This window comes from Raphanus sativus, chromosome 4 (genome assembly GCF_000801105.2).
Source record: "Raphanus sativus cultivar WK10039 chromosome 4, ASM80110v3, whole genome shotgun sequence".
In the NCBI taxonomy this organism is placed as follows: domain Eukaryota; kingdom Viridiplantae; phylum Streptophyta; class Magnoliopsida; order Brassicales; family Brassicaceae; genus Raphanus; species Raphanus sativus.
The window spans coordinates 10,595,212-10,617,381 of NC_079514.1; the positions used below are offsets into that span (position 1 = coordinate 10,595,212).

General features: G+C 33.3%; 3 protein-coding genes across 5 annotated transcripts; all 3 read right to left on the reverse strand.

Moving 5' to 3' along the window:
• Positions 1–385: 385 nt before the first annotated feature.
• On the reverse strand, positions 386–3,464 carry LOC108831057 (probable glycosyltransferase At3g07620). 3 transcript variants are annotated; one of them, XM_018604628.2, is made up of 6 exons: positions 3,328–3,464; positions 3,149–3,232; positions 1,957–2,796; positions 1,743–1,873; positions 1,308–1,659; positions 386–1,227 (listed from the first exon to the last, which is right to left on the reverse strand). In XM_018604628.2, exons 3-6 carry the CDS (start codon positions 2,770–2,772, stop codon positions 559–561), a joined length of 1,968 nt encoding a protein of 655 aa, XP_018460130.1. In that variant the 5' UTR covers positions 2,773–2,796; positions 3,149–3,232; positions 3,328–3,464; the 3' UTR covers positions 386–558. The 3 variants fall into 3 exon arrangements, with proteins under 3 accessions (XP_018460130.1, XP_018460128.1, XP_018460129.1); XM_018604626.2 differs by having other exon boundaries at positions 3,149–3,380; XM_018604627.2 differs by having other exon boundaries at positions 1,957–2,822; positions 3,149–3,380.
• An 11,469-nt stretch (positions 3,465–14,933) lies between these two features.
• On the reverse strand, positions 14,934–16,455 carry LOC108849601 (GATA transcription factor 12). The gene is made up of 2 exons (XM_018623171.2): positions 16,110–16,455; positions 14,934–15,878 (listed from the first exon to the last, which is right to left on the reverse strand). Exons 1-2 carry the CDS (start codon positions 16,353–16,355, stop codon positions 15,129–15,131), a joined length of 996 nt encoding a protein of 331 aa, XP_018478673.2. The 5' UTR covers positions 16,356–16,455; the 3' UTR covers positions 14,934–15,128.
• A 3,431-nt stretch (positions 16,456–19,886) lies between these two features.
• LOC108852111 (uncharacterized) lies at positions 19,887–20,757 on the reverse strand. Its single transcript, XM_018625607.2, has one exon. It carries the CDS (start codon positions 20,668–20,670, stop codon positions 20,149–20,151), a length of 522 nt encoding a protein of 173 aa, XP_018481109.1. The 5' UTR covers positions 20,671–20,757; the 3' UTR covers positions 19,887–20,148.
• Between the last annotated feature and the right edge of the window lie 1,413 nt (positions 20,758–22,170).

The following is a 22,170-nucleotide window of genomic DNA, read 5'->3' on the forward strand; positions in this document are numbered from 1 at the left end:
GTCCCGCGAGGCCCGCAATTTTGCGGGCCTATCAAATGGAGGCTCAATTCCGCCCCGCAGCAAGCCTTTACGGGCCAGGCCCGCGGTCCAGGTCCTTGATTGCCATCCCTATAAACCACATACTGTATCATTATTATTAATACCGGCCCAATCAACCCAACCAGCCAAACCCATATTCACAACATGTGTATAATACTCTTTTCATTTCAAATTAACTATCGTTATAAACTAAATAATTTTATTTCAATGTTATTTTACAATTCTAATACAATTTTTCTTGATTTATCTTTTTTTTTACTTTTAATTAGATTAATAACAATGATAAAAGCTACATATTTTTATACTCAAACAAAGTATATAATTAATCATTTGACTCATGTGAAACAATTTTAAACGAGATATAATTTAAAACAGAGGAAATGCAAAACAATGCACTATACATAGTTTGCAGAACAAGACCAAAATTTTCATTTTTGTGGTATGGTTTTTGCAAATTGGATTTTTTTTATCTGTAAAAAAATGTACAATGAAATGAATCGTTTGGGATCACAGAACTAACTAAACAGAAATCTGAAAAACCCGGTTAAACCAAACCGAATGAAGAATCATATGAAACATATCATACTTCTCAGGCTTAACATGCCACAGGAAATGCTTCTGCACCCTCTTAACCCTCATCTGCATCTGCCTGTACCTACGCTCCGACACCGACATCAGAATCTTCTTCAAGTTAGGTATATCTCTCTCCGCCACAAAAAGCGCGAACGACTCCCAGTTCAAAACCTCGAAAAACGGCGGCACGAAGTTATCGGATATAATCACCGGAACACAGTCGTAGAATATAGCCTCCACCACTCTAGGACTATTCACTTCGAACCCTTTGGCGCAGATGCAGTACTTGCTAGTCTTCATGAACTGAAGGTAGTTCTTGTTCCCTTTGGTCCTCGGAAGCTTCCCGAATATTTTTAGGTCAGGGTCTTTGTCGTTACCCCAGTAAGAGAGTAGGATCGGTCTTAGGTAGCCGTGGTCAGGCTTGCCAGCGAAGAATGCTAGCGTTGGCCTCTGGGATGCAGATTTGCCACCGATGTTGCTTAACGGTTTCTTGGGATCTCTAACGAACGTCTCTGGTAATGACGTGTCCTTACCAAAGACAAAACCTTCTTTAACGTCAGAGTTGCATAACGCCCTTATGCTCTTTGCGAAGTGCTTGCGTGTCTCCGAAGGCGCCTGAAAATGTCAGCATAACTAATTAGAAAATTATTATTATTATATAGAAAACGTGACAAATATTCTTATATATATATTACCCAGTCATGGCAAGCTGCAAGGAAGTGATCAGCACCGGAGGTTCTATTCCAAAAAGGGTACTTAACCGAGATGAAGTCTATGTAGTCTTTAAGATACTGAATGAGGTTACGGTGACTGTGAGAGTCCTGTACGTATAGAGTCACCTCCAGCATCCGAGAACTAAAGGGTAAGTAGAAAAGATGAGCTTTAGAAGCGTCCTTTGTGACAAACTTGTTGTTGTTTGATTCGATGAGTTTCATGAACCAGCCTTCCGATGCGTATATCCCTCTGAGTATAGGACTGTGCATGATAGGTTTGTCTCCTTCTTTGTAAACATAAACCTTCAACATCTTCTCCATCAGCTCATAGCTCCTAAGGAAGGAACTCAATATACCCCACACTATGATCAGAATATGAGCTTTTGATGCATGCAGCGAAGAAAGAAAGACTCTCACCGTTTGAAGATGGAGACGTTGCGGTAAAGAGGAGCGTAGAGGAGAGGGTCTTTCTCATCTATAGGAGCATTCTCGATCTCGTGCTTTGCTTGTAGAAGCTCCAAGTCAGGCTTAGTAACCCATTTTGGTTTCTGCAAAAGATGAAAGAAACAAGTCATGCTATTTGTTACTTGTTATGTAAGAATGTGTTTAAAAAATAAAGATTATGATGAACCTTTGCTAGACGGTTATGAGAGATACGGTTGCGACGCAGCTGCTTGCTCATCTCTGATATTGACATCACTCCTGAATCAGGCATTTTTGAGTTCTCTTTGACGTCAGGAACAAATCTCACCACAGGAGAAACACTACCAGCATCTGTTTTAGTTGACTTCTTGTCCTCCTCTACTTGGCTAGTTGTTGCGTTTTCCTTAACCGGAGACCGGTTTAAAGCAGGCAAAGCAGCAGGGGGCTCTGCACTAGCTGCAGGTGCGGTTGCGTTTTCCTTTACCTCAGAAGGAGAAACGGTGGGAGCGGTTGCGTTGACCTTTACTAGAGGTAATGCGGCAGGAGGATTAGCACTAGCCACAGGTGCGGTTGCGTTTTCTTTTACATGAGAAGGCGAAACGGTGGGAGCGGTTGCTTCGACCTTTACTAGAGGTAATGCGGCAGGGGGCTCTGCACTAGCCACATGTGAGGTTGCGTTTGCGGGAGCGGTTGCGTTTCCACTGGTGTCAAAGATCTTATCAACCTCAACTTCCTCATCACCATCTCCTCCACCAGAATCATCCACCAGAGTAGCGTTCTTTTGGGGAAAGCTCGGTGGCATAGCTGGAGACAAGTTACTACTATGACTCTGATGCTGGCTGTCTCTTGTGAGTGAAGTCGAGTTTCTTGAAGAGGGAAACTTGGTGGAAGAGAAGAGGGAGGAGATAGTGTTTGGAAGCTCGATGTATTGAAAAGTGACGATGAGAGCAAATGTGAGTCCCACTAGCCATAGAAGACGTCTGCTTTCTACTACCTTCCATAGCCCTGGAAACTCAGGCCTCATCTTCAGAGCCCTGATGTTATAACCCTGATCAACAGTGGGGAAGTGTCAATCTGTATGATCAAGATTCAAGAAAATCATATATGAAACGAACCTAATATAGTCAACGCCTCAACACAATTATGATCCTGTTCAGATTAAAATTACTTAGAAAAATCCTATGAAATATGTGTGATCATTACTCAAGAACTATCATCTGAATCATTTGTTTTGACTTTTCATCTTCTCTCTTAAAGAAAACATCATTGCATGCAATATGTCAAAAGTCGTAAAAGATGATCACATATTGAGTTATCAAAATTATTCAACACTCTGTAAAATGAACAGAGAGATATTATATAAGAGAGAGAGAGAGAGAGGGAGAATCTGGAAAGCTTACAAGTCGATTGGGAAGTCAAACAAAAGATCAAAGTGTAGTTCAGATGATTGAAAACGGATCGGCTTCTTATCGAAATACTCTGCTCTGAACAAACAAACAGTAAACCCTTTAAACGAAGACGCAAAGAGATTAAAGAAAGAAAGAAAAGTTTTATAATCTGTCAGATCTTTTTTCCTTACGTGTCTGCGTAACTAAAAGCTGGTTGGCTCTTTACGAGAAACTCAAAACGGAATCAAGAACCTCATTATTAGAGAAAGAGAGGGTATTTTCGGAATTTGGTAGGTGGAGTTTGAGTTTGAGCCGCCACACTTTGCTTCTCTCTTGGTTTCTTCTTCCTTTTGTTTCTAACTTTTGTCCGGGTCAGGTTCATGAGTTTCTTAGCAATCCACCAAAGATACATCCAAAACGAGATTAAAGAGAGTGAGTATACATGGTTCAATTCCGTTACCCTAATTAATATCGAAACTGGTAACAGTCGACTAGTCATACACCGAATCCTATTAATGTTGTTTTTGACTCGGTTTGGTTCTCTCAATTATCTCAAACCTGTAACTAAACCGAACCACCCAATAAGAAAAAAGTTCACATCTCTCATCTTCTTTACAATCTTGTAGAGATTTCAAGTGATACGTTGCACACTATACCAAAATTACGTTATGGATTGAATGAGAAAAATCAAACCATTAACTATTCAATCAAAATATGAGGAAAGATCTGATCAAATTTTAATTTAAGCAGACCAAACCGAACGAACCGTTATATGGTCTTCGTACTAATAATAAACAGCTAATGTTGGGAATATATTTATTGGACAAAGGTATCCTTAATATCTTTGTACTATTATACGCATTCATTGAGATCGTTGACATTTTTCTAATGACCTTTGCAGTGTGCATGTTACGGCAGCAGTTAATATTTACTTTACATTCAACTATTTTGTTTTCGAGATACGGAAATAGTGAATTGATTGTATCGAAAACGCAATAAATTTTACAAATTCACTTTTGATTAAAATGAAAATAAATGGAACTTTGGATATGAGATATCCCCCCCCCCTTCCTCCCACAAAAAAAGCATAGTTAACGAATTGATACTTCAGACGGTTGTTGTAACACCAACTCTGTATGATACAACAAAACTGATAATTGAAGGAATATGCCACGACTGACTGCTGTTTAAAATTTTAAATATAGTTATCGTCCACTAGCCTAGTCTTGTTAAAAAGGCGTACATGGATGATCAAAGGTGTTATACAAACTCATGCCTCTATGGGAACATTGCACAATTTATAATGCTCCATCAATCATTATTGTTGTCGAACTAAGGCGTTTTAATTTATAATAATGCGTTTTAATTTCGAAAATAAAAACTGGAAGGGGGAGAGAAAAAAGGTAAAAATAACCCAAAATGTTCGTTGAAGTAAAGTTTGATAGGAATTCTTGATTGGTGTGTACAAAAGCCCAAAAACCGAGTTCTATGTAGGTTTGAGATTAAAGCCCATATATGTTTTATTCTACATTGTATAAGCCCAAACAAATAATACGAAAGCCCTTTTAAAATAAATTTCTTGCTTGGTTTATGGAATTGAGTTTTATACGAGCCCTATTGTTGTGATCTTAAAGTTTCTCAGAATTTGGCAGTTACTGAAGCAGTTTCCTCTGTTCTTCAACAGAGAGAGGCATAGTAGCTAGCTGATAATGGAGTTCATGTCATTTATAGACCGGATAGTTTCAACTAGAAAGTGTAGCTCTGCGAGTTCAGAGACAGAACTTACGTCGAGCTGTTGAAACAATCAAACAAAGGTTAATGAAATCGTGCCATTCTTGATTGGTTTAGGAAACACCGAAACAGTCGTTACTAATTCCAAATCTTATCAGCAGCTTATGTGGGAAAAAAGTTGCATCTTTTTAGTATTGAGACTAGCATTGGATAAATTTTATTTTTAGGTATCTTAATACAAATTTAGATTTGGTGAATCAATTGTACAGTTAATAAAGATTTCATTGACATTATTAAAAGAGAAGTATAAATATAGATTTCCTCTTAGTTTTATCACTTATTTACAGTGACATGCCATTAAGAAATTAATTAAACTAACTAATTTAATGTTTGTTTTTTTGTTTTTTTCGGATGGATTAATACTGTCCTAAAATAAATTTTTACAACATCGACCAATTGAAATAATATTGCCAAGCACACTATTAATTATAGAATAATTAATAAATTTATAATTAATCAAAAAATGTTTCATGATTACTTCAAAAATAACAAACACGTGAGAGCTCAATCCTAAGAGTTGTTACAACACAAGAATAGCGTGAAAGAGATCTTTCATTTTGTGTGTAGATGAAATAGTGTATCCTCTTCTACTATAAATAATAGCAACACTCCCTCTCTTTTCTAACACATCTAAGAAATAATAACTAATAGTATAATAATGTCGGGAATGAAGATCTGTGTCGTGTGTGTTGAGGAAAACAAAGAGTGTTAGATGTCACCAAGAAAAACAGGAGTTGGATTTGGACTTTGAAGCGTCTCAGAATACTTCCTTTTTTTCACTCGGTAATCAACATGGTTGGTATGCTCATTGGTACGTCTGTAGTATAACACCATTTGGTATGAACAAATATTTAACTATAGATATTAAGAATTACGAGAATGTAGTAGCAAGTATTTCTCTAATACGTAGTCCACATTTATGTTTTAAACATATAAACACAGTATTGAAATATGTAAATATAATTTTTTTTAATAGTTATTTTTTTCTCTCAAAATAGATATCATTGCAAAGTTGTTTTACATACCGGAATTCAATTTTGGCTAAACATACATAATAAATATGATATCAAGACTATTATTAAAAGAGAAGTACAAATATAGATTTTCCCCAAGTTTTATCACTTATTTACAGTGACATGCCATTGAAAAATTAATTAAACTAACTAATATAATGTTTGTCTTTTTGTTTTTTCGGATGGATTAATACTGTCCTAAAATAGATTTTTACAACGTCGACCAATTGAAATAATATTGCCAAGCACACTGTTAATGCAATAAAATCCCAAAAGGTATCGTATGTTGTTTTGCCTTGGTTTGGGTCATGCCTCACTTCACTTTAATTTCACTTCTATATTAAATCAAAACCTTCACTTCATCCCTCATTGAATCACATTGATCTGTTCGTATGGATATTTAGGCCATGAAGATGTACCTCTCCAAAAATCATTGCATGTCATTAATGTAAAAATCTACATATATACTTTTTATGTATAAACTTCGAATAAACTTAACAAAATCGATAACAAACTTCAAATCAAACCTAAGCTTTCTCAACAAACCAAATCAATTCTTATTTAAAATTAAAAAAATATCTTTAATGGTCTTTTCTAATCTACTCCCTCTGTTTCTTAATAAGTGTCGTTTTAGAGTTGTGCACACGGATTAAGAAATCATTAAATTTTGCATATTTTCCATACAAAACATCATTACCCATACATCTCAACCAATAGAAAAATAAAATGCAGAATAAAATTAATAAATTTTGCATTGAAATGCTAAAACGACACTTATTTTGCAACGAAAAAAAATTTCTACAACGACACTTAGGGGGGTTATTGGGAGATGAATTTTCATGAATTTTGGAAATTTTGAGATTCCTTTGTTATTGGTTCTTGTATTTCATAAATCTTAATAGAATCCATTGTTATTGGTTTAAGAATTTTCAAAATCCATTCAAATCCATTGCTATTCAAAAAGTTTTGTTATTATAGATTCTCTAATTCTAACTAAATCTATTGTTATTGGGACATGAATTCTATTCATTTTTATTCATGAGACTCAACTTTTAAAATATCATATGTATCCATGTGATTTTCAAAATCCATGTGCAACTTTTACCAAATTATGTCCAAATCTATAATTCATTACATTTTGTATACCATTACACTTTTGAAAACATAATTTATATTTATAATTTTATCATTTTCAATATATAATTAAATTTATATATAAAAACTTTAAATAAAAAGTTTATAATAGTTTGGAAAATCATTTTCAATTTTCAAAAAGAAAATTAAAAAACAAAATTTTATAAAAATGTTTGAATTTGAAAACTATAATTTGAAATATTTTTTTAAAAAAAATTATCTTTTATTATTCTTTATATATAACAAGTGTGTTTCTTTAATGAAACCTCTTTTGGTAATCCAAGTTAATGAAAAGCTAGACAAATCTAAGAAAATCATGATCAAATTCTATAAGTCAATGTATATACATTTTCACAATCCACATAACTTTTAAAATCAATCAACTCTTAAAATTCACAAATTCTATACAAATTCTTCTCCCAATAACCCCCCTTAATATGAAACGGAGGGAGTATAAACGAATATTAACTACCTAAAATATAGTAGCTTAAATATCCCAAACTTTCTATATTTAAGTACATAATAAATTAGTCAAATTTTGACCAGAATAAAATCTTAACTACCAAACTTACGGAATACTAAACATTAAATAGAAGATTCTTACAAATAGCTCTATGTGATTGAAGTTTTATGTTACAAAATTAATTTCACTTCATCTATCTTAAAGATATACCTTAACAAAAATCAATGGAGGTCATTCGTATCAAAATACCACATTTTTTAAAAGTATCACCGAAACGTGAATATATTTGAACCGAATCCGAATATGTACCAAAATTTTCATTCCTAACTTAATAAATGTAAAACGGTCAAATATTACAAATAGATCATTTAGTATAAATAAATAATAAATATTTTTTTTTAAAAAAACTAAAAGCAAAAGTAATACCCATACAGTCGCACGGATCAAAGTCTAGTTTTATATTATTTTATCTAACATCTTATTAAAAACCACTCATTCGAAACAAATTTAACGCACATTACTTATTTTATAGTATTGTTATAAGATTAAGACTTACACCTTGAATTTACTTTTATTGTATTTGAATGAACTGTTGTGTCTTGATGAAAGAGTTGCCATAGTCGTCCTTGCAAAGTGTTATTGACTTATCGTCAAACTCAATCGCGGTTATCACTGCTAAAAAAATCATTGTTTCAAGTTTCAACAAAGGAAAGATTAATCAATAAATCAAAAATTGGGAAAGAAACGTAGTAAAAAGTGGAAAACATAAATTGAAAAAAAAGTGGAAAACATGCAAACCTTATTTATTCGCCAGGCTAAAGCTTGAGGCTCCACCCCATATCTCCAAACCACGACCTTCGTGAATTACTATAGTGATCTAAAATTCAGTATTTTAAAATCTCCCTATCAGTATCAGTTTCTTCAAAATCACCATACCAGTATCAATCTTTTTCCAATGTGATTTAAAACTCCACTGCCACAATCCACTTTATGCTTTGTAAGAAGTTGTAAGACAACTGTTACCAATCGTTGCGATCAAAAATCTTGTCATGATGAACTTACTAATCCATGAAATGAATAGCAAAAGTTTTGAATAGGTGTGGAGAAAAGAAGAAAGAGGATAGGAAAATGGTTATAAAGAAAACTGAAAATTTATTAGAGAAAAAAATAATGTGTTGCGATGAAGCAGGTTTAAAATATTTAGAAGAAAAAAAAATAGTTTATAATTGTGGTAACTGCTTTGAACGTAGATGAGATTTATTTAAAAAAAAATTGTACGTAGTTGCTTAAAATTCGGGATAGAAAAACTTTTCTTTTAATCAAATGTCTTTTTATTTTATTTAACAATTTACACATATCAAATTTTGATTTGTTAAGTGACTTGTGCTTTAATATATAAGAGATTTTGTTTATGTTAGCAAAATCTTAATAGATATTAAAATATTTTTGTTATAAATATTAATCAATTAGAAAATAATTAAATATTGAACAGATAATTATAGAATAATTAATAAATTTATAATTAATCAAAAAATATTTCAAGATTACGTTAAAAATAACAAACACGTGAGAGCTCAATCCTAAGAGTTGTTACAACACAAGAATAGCGTGAAAGAGATCTTTCATTTTGTGTGTAAATGAAATAGTGTATCATCTTCTACTATAAATAATAGCAACACTCCCTCTCTTTTCTAACACATCTAAGAAACAATAACTAATAGTAGAATAATGTCGGGAATGAAGGTCTGTGTCGTGTGTGTTGAGGAAAACAAAGAGTGTTAGATGTCACCAAGAAAAACAGGAGTTGGATTTGGACCTTGAAGCGTCTCAGAATAGTTCATTTTTTTTCACTCGGTAATCAACATGGTTGGTATGCTCATTGGTACGTCCGTAGTATAACACCATTTGGTATGAACAAATATTTAACTATAGATATTGAGAGTTACGAGAGTGTAGTAGCAAGTATTTCTCTAATACGTAGTCCACATTTATGTTTTAAACATATAAATACAGTATTGAAAAATGTAAATATAATTTTTTTTAATAGTTATTTTTTTTCTCTCAAAATAGATAACATTACAAAGTTGTTTTACATACCGAAATTCAATTTTGGCTAAACATACATAATAAATATGATATCAAGACTAGAGAAACTTTTGTGAAGCGGTAGAGAGAAGGCTGTAGAAATTCCTCAGATGTGATCATATACCGGAATCAATTACATTTTTTGTTAGCAAAAGAGAGATAGTTTAATTTTCACACTAAAAAAGAGTTTCCACAATATATATACGCCAACAGCTCTGACGTAATCTTTCCGGTGACATAGGACTCAGCCAACTGTCAATGCCATACGTCGTGGAAAGTGGCGGATGGATCTCAATTTTTTCCTTATAATCCTCGGAGTTCTCACCACTTACACTTCCCACATCCTTGGAAACTGTCTCCGCCGCAACACCAAGTTCAAATCCTACTCCTACATTGGCTACTCCGCCTTTGGCCACCATAGCCGCCTCCTCGCCTCACTCTTCATATACCTAGCAATCTTCATGGCTTTAGTCTCTCATACCATCTCTCTCCACGACAACATCGTCGCAGCTTTTCCAGTCACCTTCACAAACTTCCACAATGGTTCTTTGCCGCCCGGAAAGAACCGTTGTGGCGGTTTGTGAAGGTGACTGGAAAAGCTGCGGCGATGTTGTCATGGAGGGAGATGGTATAAGAGACTAAAGCCATGAAGATTGCTAGGTAGATAAAGAGTGAGGCGAGGAGGCGGCTATGGTGGCCAAAGGCAGAGTAGCTGATGTCGGAGTAGGATTTGGACTTGGTGTTGCGGCGGAGACAGTTTCCAAGGATGTGGGAAGTGTAAGTGGTGAGAACTCCGAGGATTATAAGGAAAAAATTGAGATCCATCTGCCACTTTCCATGGCGTATGGCATTGACAGTTGGCTGAGTCCTATGTCACCGGAAAGATTACGTGAGAGCTGTTGGCGTATATATATTGTGGAAACTCTTTTTTAGTGTGAAAAATTAAACTACCTCTCTTTAGCTAATAAAAAAAGGTAATTGATTCCAGTATATGATCACATCTGAGGAATTTCTACAGCCTTCTCTCTTCCTCTTCACAAAAGTTTCTCTAGTCTTGATATCATATTTATTATGTATGTTTAGCCAAAATTGAATTCCGGTATGTAAAACAACTTTGTAATGGTATCTATTTTGAGAGAAAAAAAATTCTATTAAAAAAAATTATATTTACATATTTCAATACGGTGTTTATATGTTTAAAACATAAATGTGGACTACGTATTAGAGAAATACTTGCTACTACACTCTCGTAACTCTCAATATCTATAGTTAAATATTCGTTCATACCAAATGGTGTTATACTACGGACGTACCAATGAGCATACCAACCATGTTGATTACCGAGTGAAGAAAGGAACTATTCTGAGACGCTTCAAGGTCCAAATCCAACTCCTGTTTTTCTTCGTGACATCTACACTTTTTGTTTTCCTCAACACACACGACACATACGTTCGTTCCCGATATTATTCTACTATTAGTTATTGTTTCTTAGATGTGTTAGAAAAGAGAGGGAGTGTTGCTATTATTTATAGTAGAAGATGATACACTATTTCATTTACACACAAAATGAAAGATCTCTTTCATGCTATTCTTTTGGAATCTTCTGTTGTAACAACTCCTAGGATTGAGCTCTCACGTGTTTGTTATTTTTAACGTAATCTTGAAACATTTTTTGATTAATTATAAATTTATTAATTATTCTATAATTATCTGTTCAATATTTAATTATTTTCTTATTGATTAATATTTATAACAAAATTATTTTAATATCTATTAAGATTTTGCTAACATATACAAAATCTTTTATATACTAAAGCACAAGTCACTTAATAAATCAAAGTTTGAGTGTAAAATGTTAAATAAAATAAAAAACATTTGATTAAAAGAAAAGTCTTTCTATCCCTAATTTTAAGCAACTACATACAATTTTTTTAAAATAAATCTCATCTACGTTCAAAGCAGTTACCACAATTATAAACTGTTTTTTTTTTCTAAATATTTTAAACCCGCTTCATCGCAACACATTCTTTTTTTTCTCTAATAAATTTTCAATCTTACAATTGGATCAGAGAGGGGCTATGGTGGAAACAGAGATTTGATGAGCTTGAGTTTACTTGGACAAGAAGAGAAGAAAATAAAATTGCTGACACTTTAGCAAAACAGAACATTCCGTTTAATAACTTGTATTGGTTTCATTATTTGATTCCAAGGTCTATTGTTAATGACCTTCACCGTGACTTTGTAATTTCAAGTTAAATCAATAAAGCAGTCGTTATAAAAAAAAAACTAGACCTTGACCCGCCCGACCGGGCGGGTATTTATTTTCTATTTTTAAATTTTGTGTTTATATTAAATGATGAATTTGTAATATTTGCACATAAATTCCGATTGAAAATTAATTTTTTCAGTTATAATAAAACTTAAAATTAAAAGCTTAATAAAATATTTTGATACATAATTTAAATTTCTTAATAAAAATAATATAGAGGTGGGTTATATTTTTTTCCAATTTCAAAATCTTAGCATCCCAATAAAATAAATTTATAAATACATAAAATATATAAACCATATTTGGAACAATATTTCTATCAAAATAAATTTGTTAAAGAAAAATAATTTAGCGATGTTGTTGTTTATTTCTAGAGTTTGACCCGTGACCGTATAAATATTTGCTTTCATTTTAAATTTTTATTTGTACTAATGGTATAATATATATATTAAAATGTATTACATAATTATTAATTAAACATTATAAAACATAACAATTTTATTTATTACGTTGAATAATTATATTTTGTGATTTTGATCATCTATTATATCACCGTGTATCATATAAACAAATCCAACATTTATAACTTATTATATTTATATTATGTAACCATTATACTAATAATATATGAATAAATTATTTTATATTTATTATATATTATATAAATTGATTATGATGTGTGATTTTTATTTTATTAATACCAATAAATTATTAAAATATTTAACATGTTAAAACAAAGTATATTGGGAAATCTATTTTCGTAAATATTTGATTAAGAAAATCTATTATTTAAATTAAGAAAATACATTAAATGGTTAAATCTATTATTTAAATTAGAAAAAGATAAGCATACTTAAATATAGGTTCAATAAAGACAAGTATACTTAAATATAGGAAAAGACAAGCATACTTAAATATAGGTTCAATAAAGACAACTATAATTAAGGAAAATGCATTTATAAATCAGAAAAGACAACTATAATTAAAGAAAATTAATTTATTACTTCAGTGGCATTCAAATGTAAATAACTACAAAAACTTAGGGGTATTTTCAAAGTGTACTTCTATTTTAATAATATAGATTTCAGTTTTGTTTAGAACCATTTTCGTATCCTCTTTCTTCTTTTCTCTACACCAATTCAAAACTTTTGCTATTCATTCCCTGGATTATTAAGTTCATCACGACAAGATTTTTGATCGCAACGATTGATAACAGTTGTCTTACAACTTCTTACAAAGCATAAAGTGGATTGTGGCAGTGGAGTTTTAAATCACATTGGAAAAAGATTGATACTGGTATGGTGATTTTGAAGAAACTGATACTGATAGGGAGATTTTAAAATACTGAGTTTTAGATCACTATAGTAATTCACGAAGGTCGTGGTTTGGAGAGATGGGGTGGAGCCTCAAGCTTTAGCCTGACGAATAAATAAGATTTGCATGTTTTCCACTTTTTTCAATTTATGTTTTCCACTTTTTACTATGTTTCCTTTCCAATTTTTGATTTATTGATTGATTTTTCCTTTGTTGAAACTTGAAACAATGATTTTTTTAGCAGTGATAACCGCGATTAAGTTTGACAATAAGTCAATAACACTTTGCAGGGACGACTATGGCAACTTTTTCATCAAGACACAACAGTTCATTATAATACAGTAAAAGCAAATTCAAGGTGTAAGTTTTAATCTTATAACAATACTATAAAATAAGTAATGTGCGTTAAATTTGTTTCGAATGAGTGGTTTTAAAAAGATGTTAGATAAAATAATATAAAATGTCAATGAAATCCTTATTAACTGTACAATTGATTCCACTTTGAGAGTTTCTCTGGTAGAAGATATAATTAAACTTATACAGTTAATGTGATTTTCATCCTGCTGTAGAGTTTTTTTTTTTCAATTTTTCTTTTTTGGAAAAAAAACTAAACTTTTGATATGAATTGTATGAACTTATATAGCTTCACAAGTAAATGTACTTTTGTTGTTGTCGGATACATTTTTTTTTTTTTTTGAAACTGAAGTTGTCGGATACATGTGCGTAAGATACAAGGGCGTTCATGAAAATGACTCTCTCTATGTGCATGAGGCATGTGACCACCGCAAACTAAGCCTCCACTGATATTTTTTTCTTAATTATCATGATTCCGTATACATTAGTCCAAACAACACTGGTTATAAGAAATGATTCACGTTAGCGTTTGGCAGTGTTTACAATAATATAAAATAAATATCGACACTTTCCAAATAATCCATAGTTCTGCAGTGTTTACAATAATATAAAATAAATATCGACACTTGCCAAATTTCTATTTGCAAAACCGAATAGAATTTATGCATGTCTCCAATTTTAGTTATATTGTAAGAATAATAATTTAAGTATACAATTTTTTATTAACAAAAAAATTAAAGAATTTCTTAACTTATAATCAGTAAACTTGATAAACAAAATTATTATAAACCAAAAGGAACAGCAGAACTATAGATTAGTGTTGCATTGGATCGTGAGAGCAGATAAAAACAGTCAGATATTTTATCTCTAGATGTTTTATTTATCAATTATCTAGTAGTTGTAAACCATCCATGTATTACAAGAACGGCATGAAACAAACCTTGGTAGTACTACTAAGTCATCAGACAGAAGAGGCTAACAAAGTAGCTTACAAAATACCGTTGTCTCTTTAATTCATTGGTACTATTATTTTTCTTAAAAGATTGTTAACTTTTTAAAGACTAATCACAATACTTGCGAGGCAGAAACTTTGAAATGACTATACTACAAAAGAGTGAGGGACCTTGATCCGTGAGGTGACATATTACCAACACTTGGACACTCTCCCACCAATATTTCATCATTATGAATTTTCACCTCTACCTTGTTGTATATATATGTATTTATGATAGTCTAGTTTGATATAAATCTTTTTTCCTTTATAATCTCTATGATTAGCGTTATAATAGTGATTAGTAAGGTATAAAAATAGTTTCTTACAGTATCCCACTATCCCATATTGTAGTGGCAAAACTAGACGGCATAAGAAGTAGATTTAACCAAACAAAACTATATTAAATTTCATTTCATATGTCATGGAAAAAACAAGAAAAGCTTCTAACAAATTCCCAAAATAACGCAAGAAAGAGAGAGTGAATTGTCATCATCATAATCAAGATTAGCAAAACTTTGATCTAATAAGATATCCCTAATTATTGGAAGTAAACAAAAAAAAGGACAAGGGATCGATCAGATAAGCTGTCCGAAATCTGGGCCAACGTGGTGGTGGATCAAGTAATCATCACCGTCCGACGAGACGTCGAAAATCATGGCAGTCTCCGTACCCTGATGGTGATGTATGAACTCATGGTGGGCCTTCGTCATCTCCTTCTGCCGCCTCAGCTCCATAACCTTCCGGTGAGAATTCGAATGTTTAGCCAACACGAACGTCGGACTCGCCGCCGGCCGGTACTCCGGCACCAGACGCCCCGACTTGTACCTCACGCCGCAAGCGTTGCACAGCGTCTTCGGGCCCATTGGGCCGGTCCGCCACTGCGGCGTCTTGTCGGTGGCGCAGTGGAGACACCGCCGCTCCTCCGCGCCGGAGTCCAGCAAAGAATCTTTCTTTCGCCGGAACCCTCCGTCGAGGGCTTGCTTTTTCACGGGATGGGTCATGGACGTCGGCGAGGTCGGAGGAGAGAGGTGGTGGCGGGAGAGAATGGTTTCTCCGGTGAAGGGGTTGTCGTAAACGGCTTCCATGAGAAGCCCACGTGAGGCCCAGTTACATGCTGCGGCGCGTGAGCGTTTGCTCCTGGCTTTGGCCGGCACTGAGACGTCAGTGGTGAAAATCGGACTGCTGCTATTCGGGTTTTCCGGTTCGGGTTTCGGGTCGGGTCGGGCTTTGTAACCGGATATTAGCTGTAGCTTCTGTACATCGTCGGTCGAGAACGAGTCATCCACGAAGTTAGACAGCCACTCCAGCTCAGCCAGCTCATCACTCTGTCCGAACGAAATAAACACATAATTCAAATCAATTAAAATCGACTAACCAACAAAACTTTCCTTAAAATATATGAAATTTAATATCACAATTACATAGTACTATTTATCTAATCACAATTACATACGGACTATCATTTATTTTCTTCCCTAAAATCCAATATTTACCAAACAAAAATATATATTTTTTTGGTTAATTCCATATTTACTGAAGTTGATTTTTAACATTACCGGTACGCAAAGTTCGCCGGAGAAGCTGGTACCGTCTTGAACATCACCTTGGAAATTAGGGAGACATGCGGGGGATAACGAGGAGGAGTTAGAGCTGTCGGTTACGGCGGTGGCTGTGTTGGTGCCGTCGGAATCAACAGTGATATCATTTTCCTCGTCGTCATCGTTAGAGAAATCCACCAAGAGGTCATCTACGGCGAAATGATCCGCTGTGTGTAAGAATTCATGAGCTTCTTCTTCTTCCATGAAATGAAAAAGGTTGGTTTCTCCGGTGGGATTGTTACGGTGAACTCTCGCCGGAGCTCTTGTTGAGAGAGGAGAGGAGAGAGTGGAGTGAGGGGAAATGTGAGTTTAAAAAGGAGTAAAGTTAGCGAAAGTTATGGTTTCTGTAGAAAGATAAAAAAATTATTTTTATTTTTGTTAATTTTATTATATTTTTATAGCGTTTGAAGGGGACAAGAGATAAATCATCATACATGTAAATCGGAAGGTTTGACGAGGACAAAGGAGATTTTATTGGCAAATTTACACTAATCAATTAATCCTCTTATTTTAGTTTTTTTCTTTAATAGATTTTGATTATAATTGATACAATTTCCCAGCTGGTTTTTACCATATTTTATTTTGTTTACATACTTGTACAAACATATGATTAGCCACGTTTTCCATAGGACATATCTTATTTTTACCTTAATCAACACAACACTACTATCTATTAATTGGCGAAAATATTGTTTGTATGGATATTTTGATTTTACATTTACAAATGTGATATTTGTACAATTGTACTGGTAAACTTTTGCACGTAATACTTCTAAAACAAAACAAAACTTATCAAACTAGAATATTGCTTTTATTTGAGATTTATGGAAGATAGTTAATGCATAAGATATTCAAGAGATAATTCAAAGATTAATGAATCAAACATGTGCAATTGTGGTATTAGTGGTGGGGACAACTTTAATAGAAGGGTCATAACGTTGCTTCCAAATTACAAAAGGTACCCCTCACGTGCATGTGCTGGATGATGATCACGCCGTTGATTATCAATACTCGTTAAGCGACAACACCATTAGGGGAAAGTTGAAACCGGTCCAGTTTTGTCCACATTGTATGTAAATCTATTCAAAACCGGACTGAGTTACCGCTTTTGGTAAGTCTATATACGGTACAGTTATCAAATCATGTACATTCGAGGATTATAGCATCTTCCAGCAAAAAAACTCTCCCCAAACTTACAGTTAATCAGTTATCATACTCAGCGATACAAACATTTTCTCAATTAGTAATCATATAAACTAACAGATCATTCCACCAATGCTAAATGCAAATATAATTAAAAGAAATGCGGTATACATTGAATAATCTCATCATGGTATATATGCAATAATCAACTATTTGTATTATATATAAATTTCCCTTAAGTCATTAATAAGTTTGGTAGTCAGATTTTGTCGTGGTCTAGTGGTGGATTGCCTTGCTAAACGTGTATAAATCATTTGCTCTGAGTTAATTTCTTTTTAGAATTTAGAAACAAAGTCATGACATTATTTAAGCCGTTTTGTGTGTGCGCAGATTATGTGACTTTTTATGCTAGTCACAAGTGAAATCGGAACTTGAATCATATATTTGCTTCGTATATAGTTTTAGCCTTTACGCTATCTCAAATGGGATTTAAACCCTTTGTTTATCTGTAATCACGTATATCTCCGTTGTTTTTAAGTTAACTTGTATTGGTTAAGTTAAAATAAAAGATTTGTGAAATCAAAACATTCTATAAGTCGATTCGATTATCTAACCCCATTGAACAATGTTTCTCGGGACTTGTATAAGAATACTTTTAAGAGTTAAAAAATCTTTAGCTAGCTATTGTTATCTTACACGTTCTTCTTAATCACATGTTAATTCTCTTTATTCCTTTATCCTACCCCACTTTTAGGCACGACAATTTCCAGCTCAGGCAATCAGAAAGAGTGTTGCCTGGTCTTAAACCCTCTTGTTCTCATCCCCTAGTTTTAAGTTCTGCAGTATTAACCTAACACCTACTATTACAAATGTGGTAGTCAGAACTAGAATTAGCCTAACTAGAATCCAAGTCTGTTTCCTGAAAATCAGACATTCTAACCACTTCAAAAAGAGAGAATTACCATGGTATTATTGTAAATAAATCACTTTGGCTATAATAAGTCCATCTAATTAATTGACCAAAACCCATAGATATGTAAACAAGTCCCATACGTAAAGTACTTAAAACGAGAAGCATGCTATACAATGAGCACAATGGTCTATTATAAGAGGTTTTTATATGGAAGAAATGTAATATAAGAGAAATAAAATTAAATGGTTAAGTTTATAATGGGTTGGTATTGTCAATGGAGCTCCTTATATATATACTTAGACTAGTCGATCTACAAGACCGTTTATAAGTCCTCAAAAGTGCATATCAAAGTTAATGAAACTCGATTACGTACAACAACAAAAAATAAGAGGAAGATGAGAATGTTTTTAGTTTAACGAAGTAAGAAATAATATATTATTTTCTAAATAAACGTTTGGAATTTATATGTGCGTATATTTAATAAAACAGTACAGCTCTATGCGTGAAAATATTTGGGTATACTAGATCTATATATTATATCTTAATTATAAATGTATATGTATGTGTAAGGTGTTCATGTATAACACATAGCTTAGATATGTTAATAGGATTCAAATTTTAAGTTCTTTTTCTTTTTTTTTGAACTGATTCTTGCATTGAACAAATTTTAATAGGGTTCAAAATTTTTCTTTTTGAATTGATTTTAAGTTCTTATTTTTATCGTTTAGAATAGTTTGCGCCTCACCAAAGTCACAATTCACGAACGACCTCTACATATGCTTGCAATCAAAGTGTTAGAGTTTTGAGAGAAGCATTCACTTAAGTTTCCGTAGCTTCACATGAGTGTCTACTTACTTCAGACACGTGTCTAGAGAAGACCCTAGTTCCATGGGACCCAGCTTTTAGTCTTATATACGCCAGCCCGTACGCGAGCGTCCTTCCAAACAACGGATCGGATAAGGTTTATTAGGTTTCTTATATCATCATCGCTTGAACCAGACTCTTGCTTTTGAATATTACATCATTCATTTATTATACTTAGTTTATGTTATCTTCATATATATGGTAATTATGACAACGGATCCTGAGAAGTAAGAAGTGCGTGAGCGTGGCCAAAGAAGTAGTAGTGCATAGGAGTGCCCCTCACGTGTCAAAAGCGAAAAACCAGTGGTGCAACTCCATTCAAAATTAGCTGGGCCTAAATCGAATCTTCTCATGGCTCATGCTTCTTTGAAAGTAAACGAGAAGCCCAAAGCATCTGCTAGCTCTAGTGAACCGTGAGCCTTAATTTAACAGCAACCTGCAGTCGGATTTGCTGGATTTGCTTTCAGTTTGTTTGTTTTTGCTCTGTGCCAATTGAGGTGGTTGTAGGTCAACTTTAAAACATGGTTTAGTTTGATCTTTATATCATTTACTTCGATTCTAGTGGAATGGACTGCTTAAAGATCCGTAGTTCATTTTTAGCCCAATCAATGGTGTCTATGTTTGCTGAATTTTAGAGTGGAATTCATGTTGTTTAGGATTTATGTTATCATCTATTTTTGGGTGCAGTTCTCAAATATTTGAGATTCCCACCTAATTAATTATAAGGGAATTATGTTACTTAGGGTTCTTACCGGTAGTATATAGTTCTTTACAAAATATCCTTTCTGTACATAATTGATCCGAAAATATATAAAAGTGAGAAACAAAAGTTTTAATTAATTATACATCACACAATAGCCGTTTGCCGCCAAAAAAAAATTAATTATACATCACACGAGGGGAAACAATAATATACATTACACGGAGTACTTCCATTTCTTCACTACGTACGTATAACTACGTTAACATCCTTCTCCCTCTCTACATGTAACTTTGTATCTTTATATGAACATAGTAACATATACGTAAACGGCTTTATCGAAAAACATACATAACTAACATGCGTATATTAGTATACTAATTAACCACAGCACGATCTTTTAGCTCCTTAGCCAAAGCAGGCATGCAGCTAGAGCTTCTAGCGAGACCACCTTTTTCAGACTTGGTAGGCCTAACCATCGTTTTAGACCTCTTTTTGAGAATTTCCTTAACGGCCTCTGCTTGAAACAAAGCCGGATAACTCCGGCCTAGCCTGTTGAACCGGGCACATGCGCTCATGTGTGCCTTGACTGCCTCCTCACGCCGCTTCTCCACAACTAACTCACTATTGTTCATCTTCTCCATCTCTTGCTCAACCGCTTCTGCGCACAGCCCGCAAATCAGCTTCCCTGAGAATTTTGAACGCACACGGTTTATATACTCTGGTGTGCACTCTTCAGACATGCCACAACACTCGCACTTTGCATCTTCCACTTCGGATATAGCTGCCAAGGACAATAAAGTTGTCGTGGTTGCGGTTGGATTTGGTTCTTTTGTTAGAGTGTTGTCTGTGGATAATTGGTGTGAGATGTCCGAGAAAGTGCGTTGAATGGGGGCCATTGAGTATGATTGATCTTTTGGTGGTTTCGATCTTGTATGTTTGTTGTGTATAACAGTCACTTTGTAACTACGTTTTTATGTTTGTTACTTGATATGATGATGCGTATTTATAGTATTAAGAGATCGGTCTCGAGGGTTCTGTTTCCCTATCTACTTTTGTTTTTGGCCTGCCAATAAAAGCATGAACAATTTAGCTTTTATTTAATGAGCTAAAAAGGACCAAACCTCACATGTATATCTTGAGCAACACGGTAAAGCCAATAAAAAAGTTTCCCTTTTTGTCAGTGGGAAGGTTGAAGTTTATTTAGTATTGATAAAGAAACTTGTAACTTTCTTTTCTTTTTATCAAGGCTCCAACTCTTAAGATATTCAGTTTTATGGATGTGGAGAAATTGAGAGAAAGATAAATGAGATAATGGCATTTTTATAGGAAACTGTTAATTAAAAGAATAATACTATATAAGAAAAAATGGTAGTTGTCCGAAAGTATATATATAGACTTGTTAATTTAAATAAAATTAAAATTAATGATATTATATAATTTTATATGTATACAGCGCTAAAATACTGTATATTGGTCCAAAACAATTAATAAAACATATCAAAACAAAAATTTATTGATATATGGTAGGTAAAGGTAAACATGTATGCACATGTATTTATTTGTACGATTTGATTATCTCATTTAACTAAAAAGAAGACAACTGATGTAATGCGTTCGCTGAATAAAAGAGAAGCAAGTTGCTCACCTATTCATTGGCATTTAAACGACGTGCATGATACTTTAAGAAAGAAAACCCTTTTTCCTCTCCATCGACTTCCAGCAAACTCCAGCTGCGTGCGATATCGTTTTCAAACTTAACTGGTGTTTTCGTATAAAAAATATGACCCTTTCGTTTCTTAAATGTAATTTTATCTACACACATGATAACAATAAATGGATTTATATCAATTGGATTAAGTTGGTCCAAAATTCCATAAAAATTCCATTTTTTGTAGTCCAAATTGATTTGAGCACTACAAGAAAATGAGTTATTTTTAATGGTTAAACTAGATTTTGGATCTGTCATCCGCACTTTCAAAACGCGAAATTAATATTTGGTTAATATTAAAATTACAATATAAACATGATTTTATGTATTTTTATATTTATTCATGATTTATGTTTGAAATTATGTATCTAATTTTGAAATTTTTTTTTGAGATTTAGTTCGTATATTTGATAGAATCAACACAACAATAACACAAGTGAATCTTTATAGAAGATGGTACATCAGATTTTAAAATCATTTTGGAACTGACATGTCAATAGATGAAAAAGCTTCAACTTCCAATCACAACATTTTAATAACACCTAAGTTCTATTGATATTAATCGCTGGCAAAATCATCTACAGAAATGTGATCTCTTCCTATCTTTCACATTAGTTGAACTCAAGAAATCGACTGTCATTCTTCCTCTCTTCGCATTAATTTGTGATTTATATGGCAAAGATTTAGT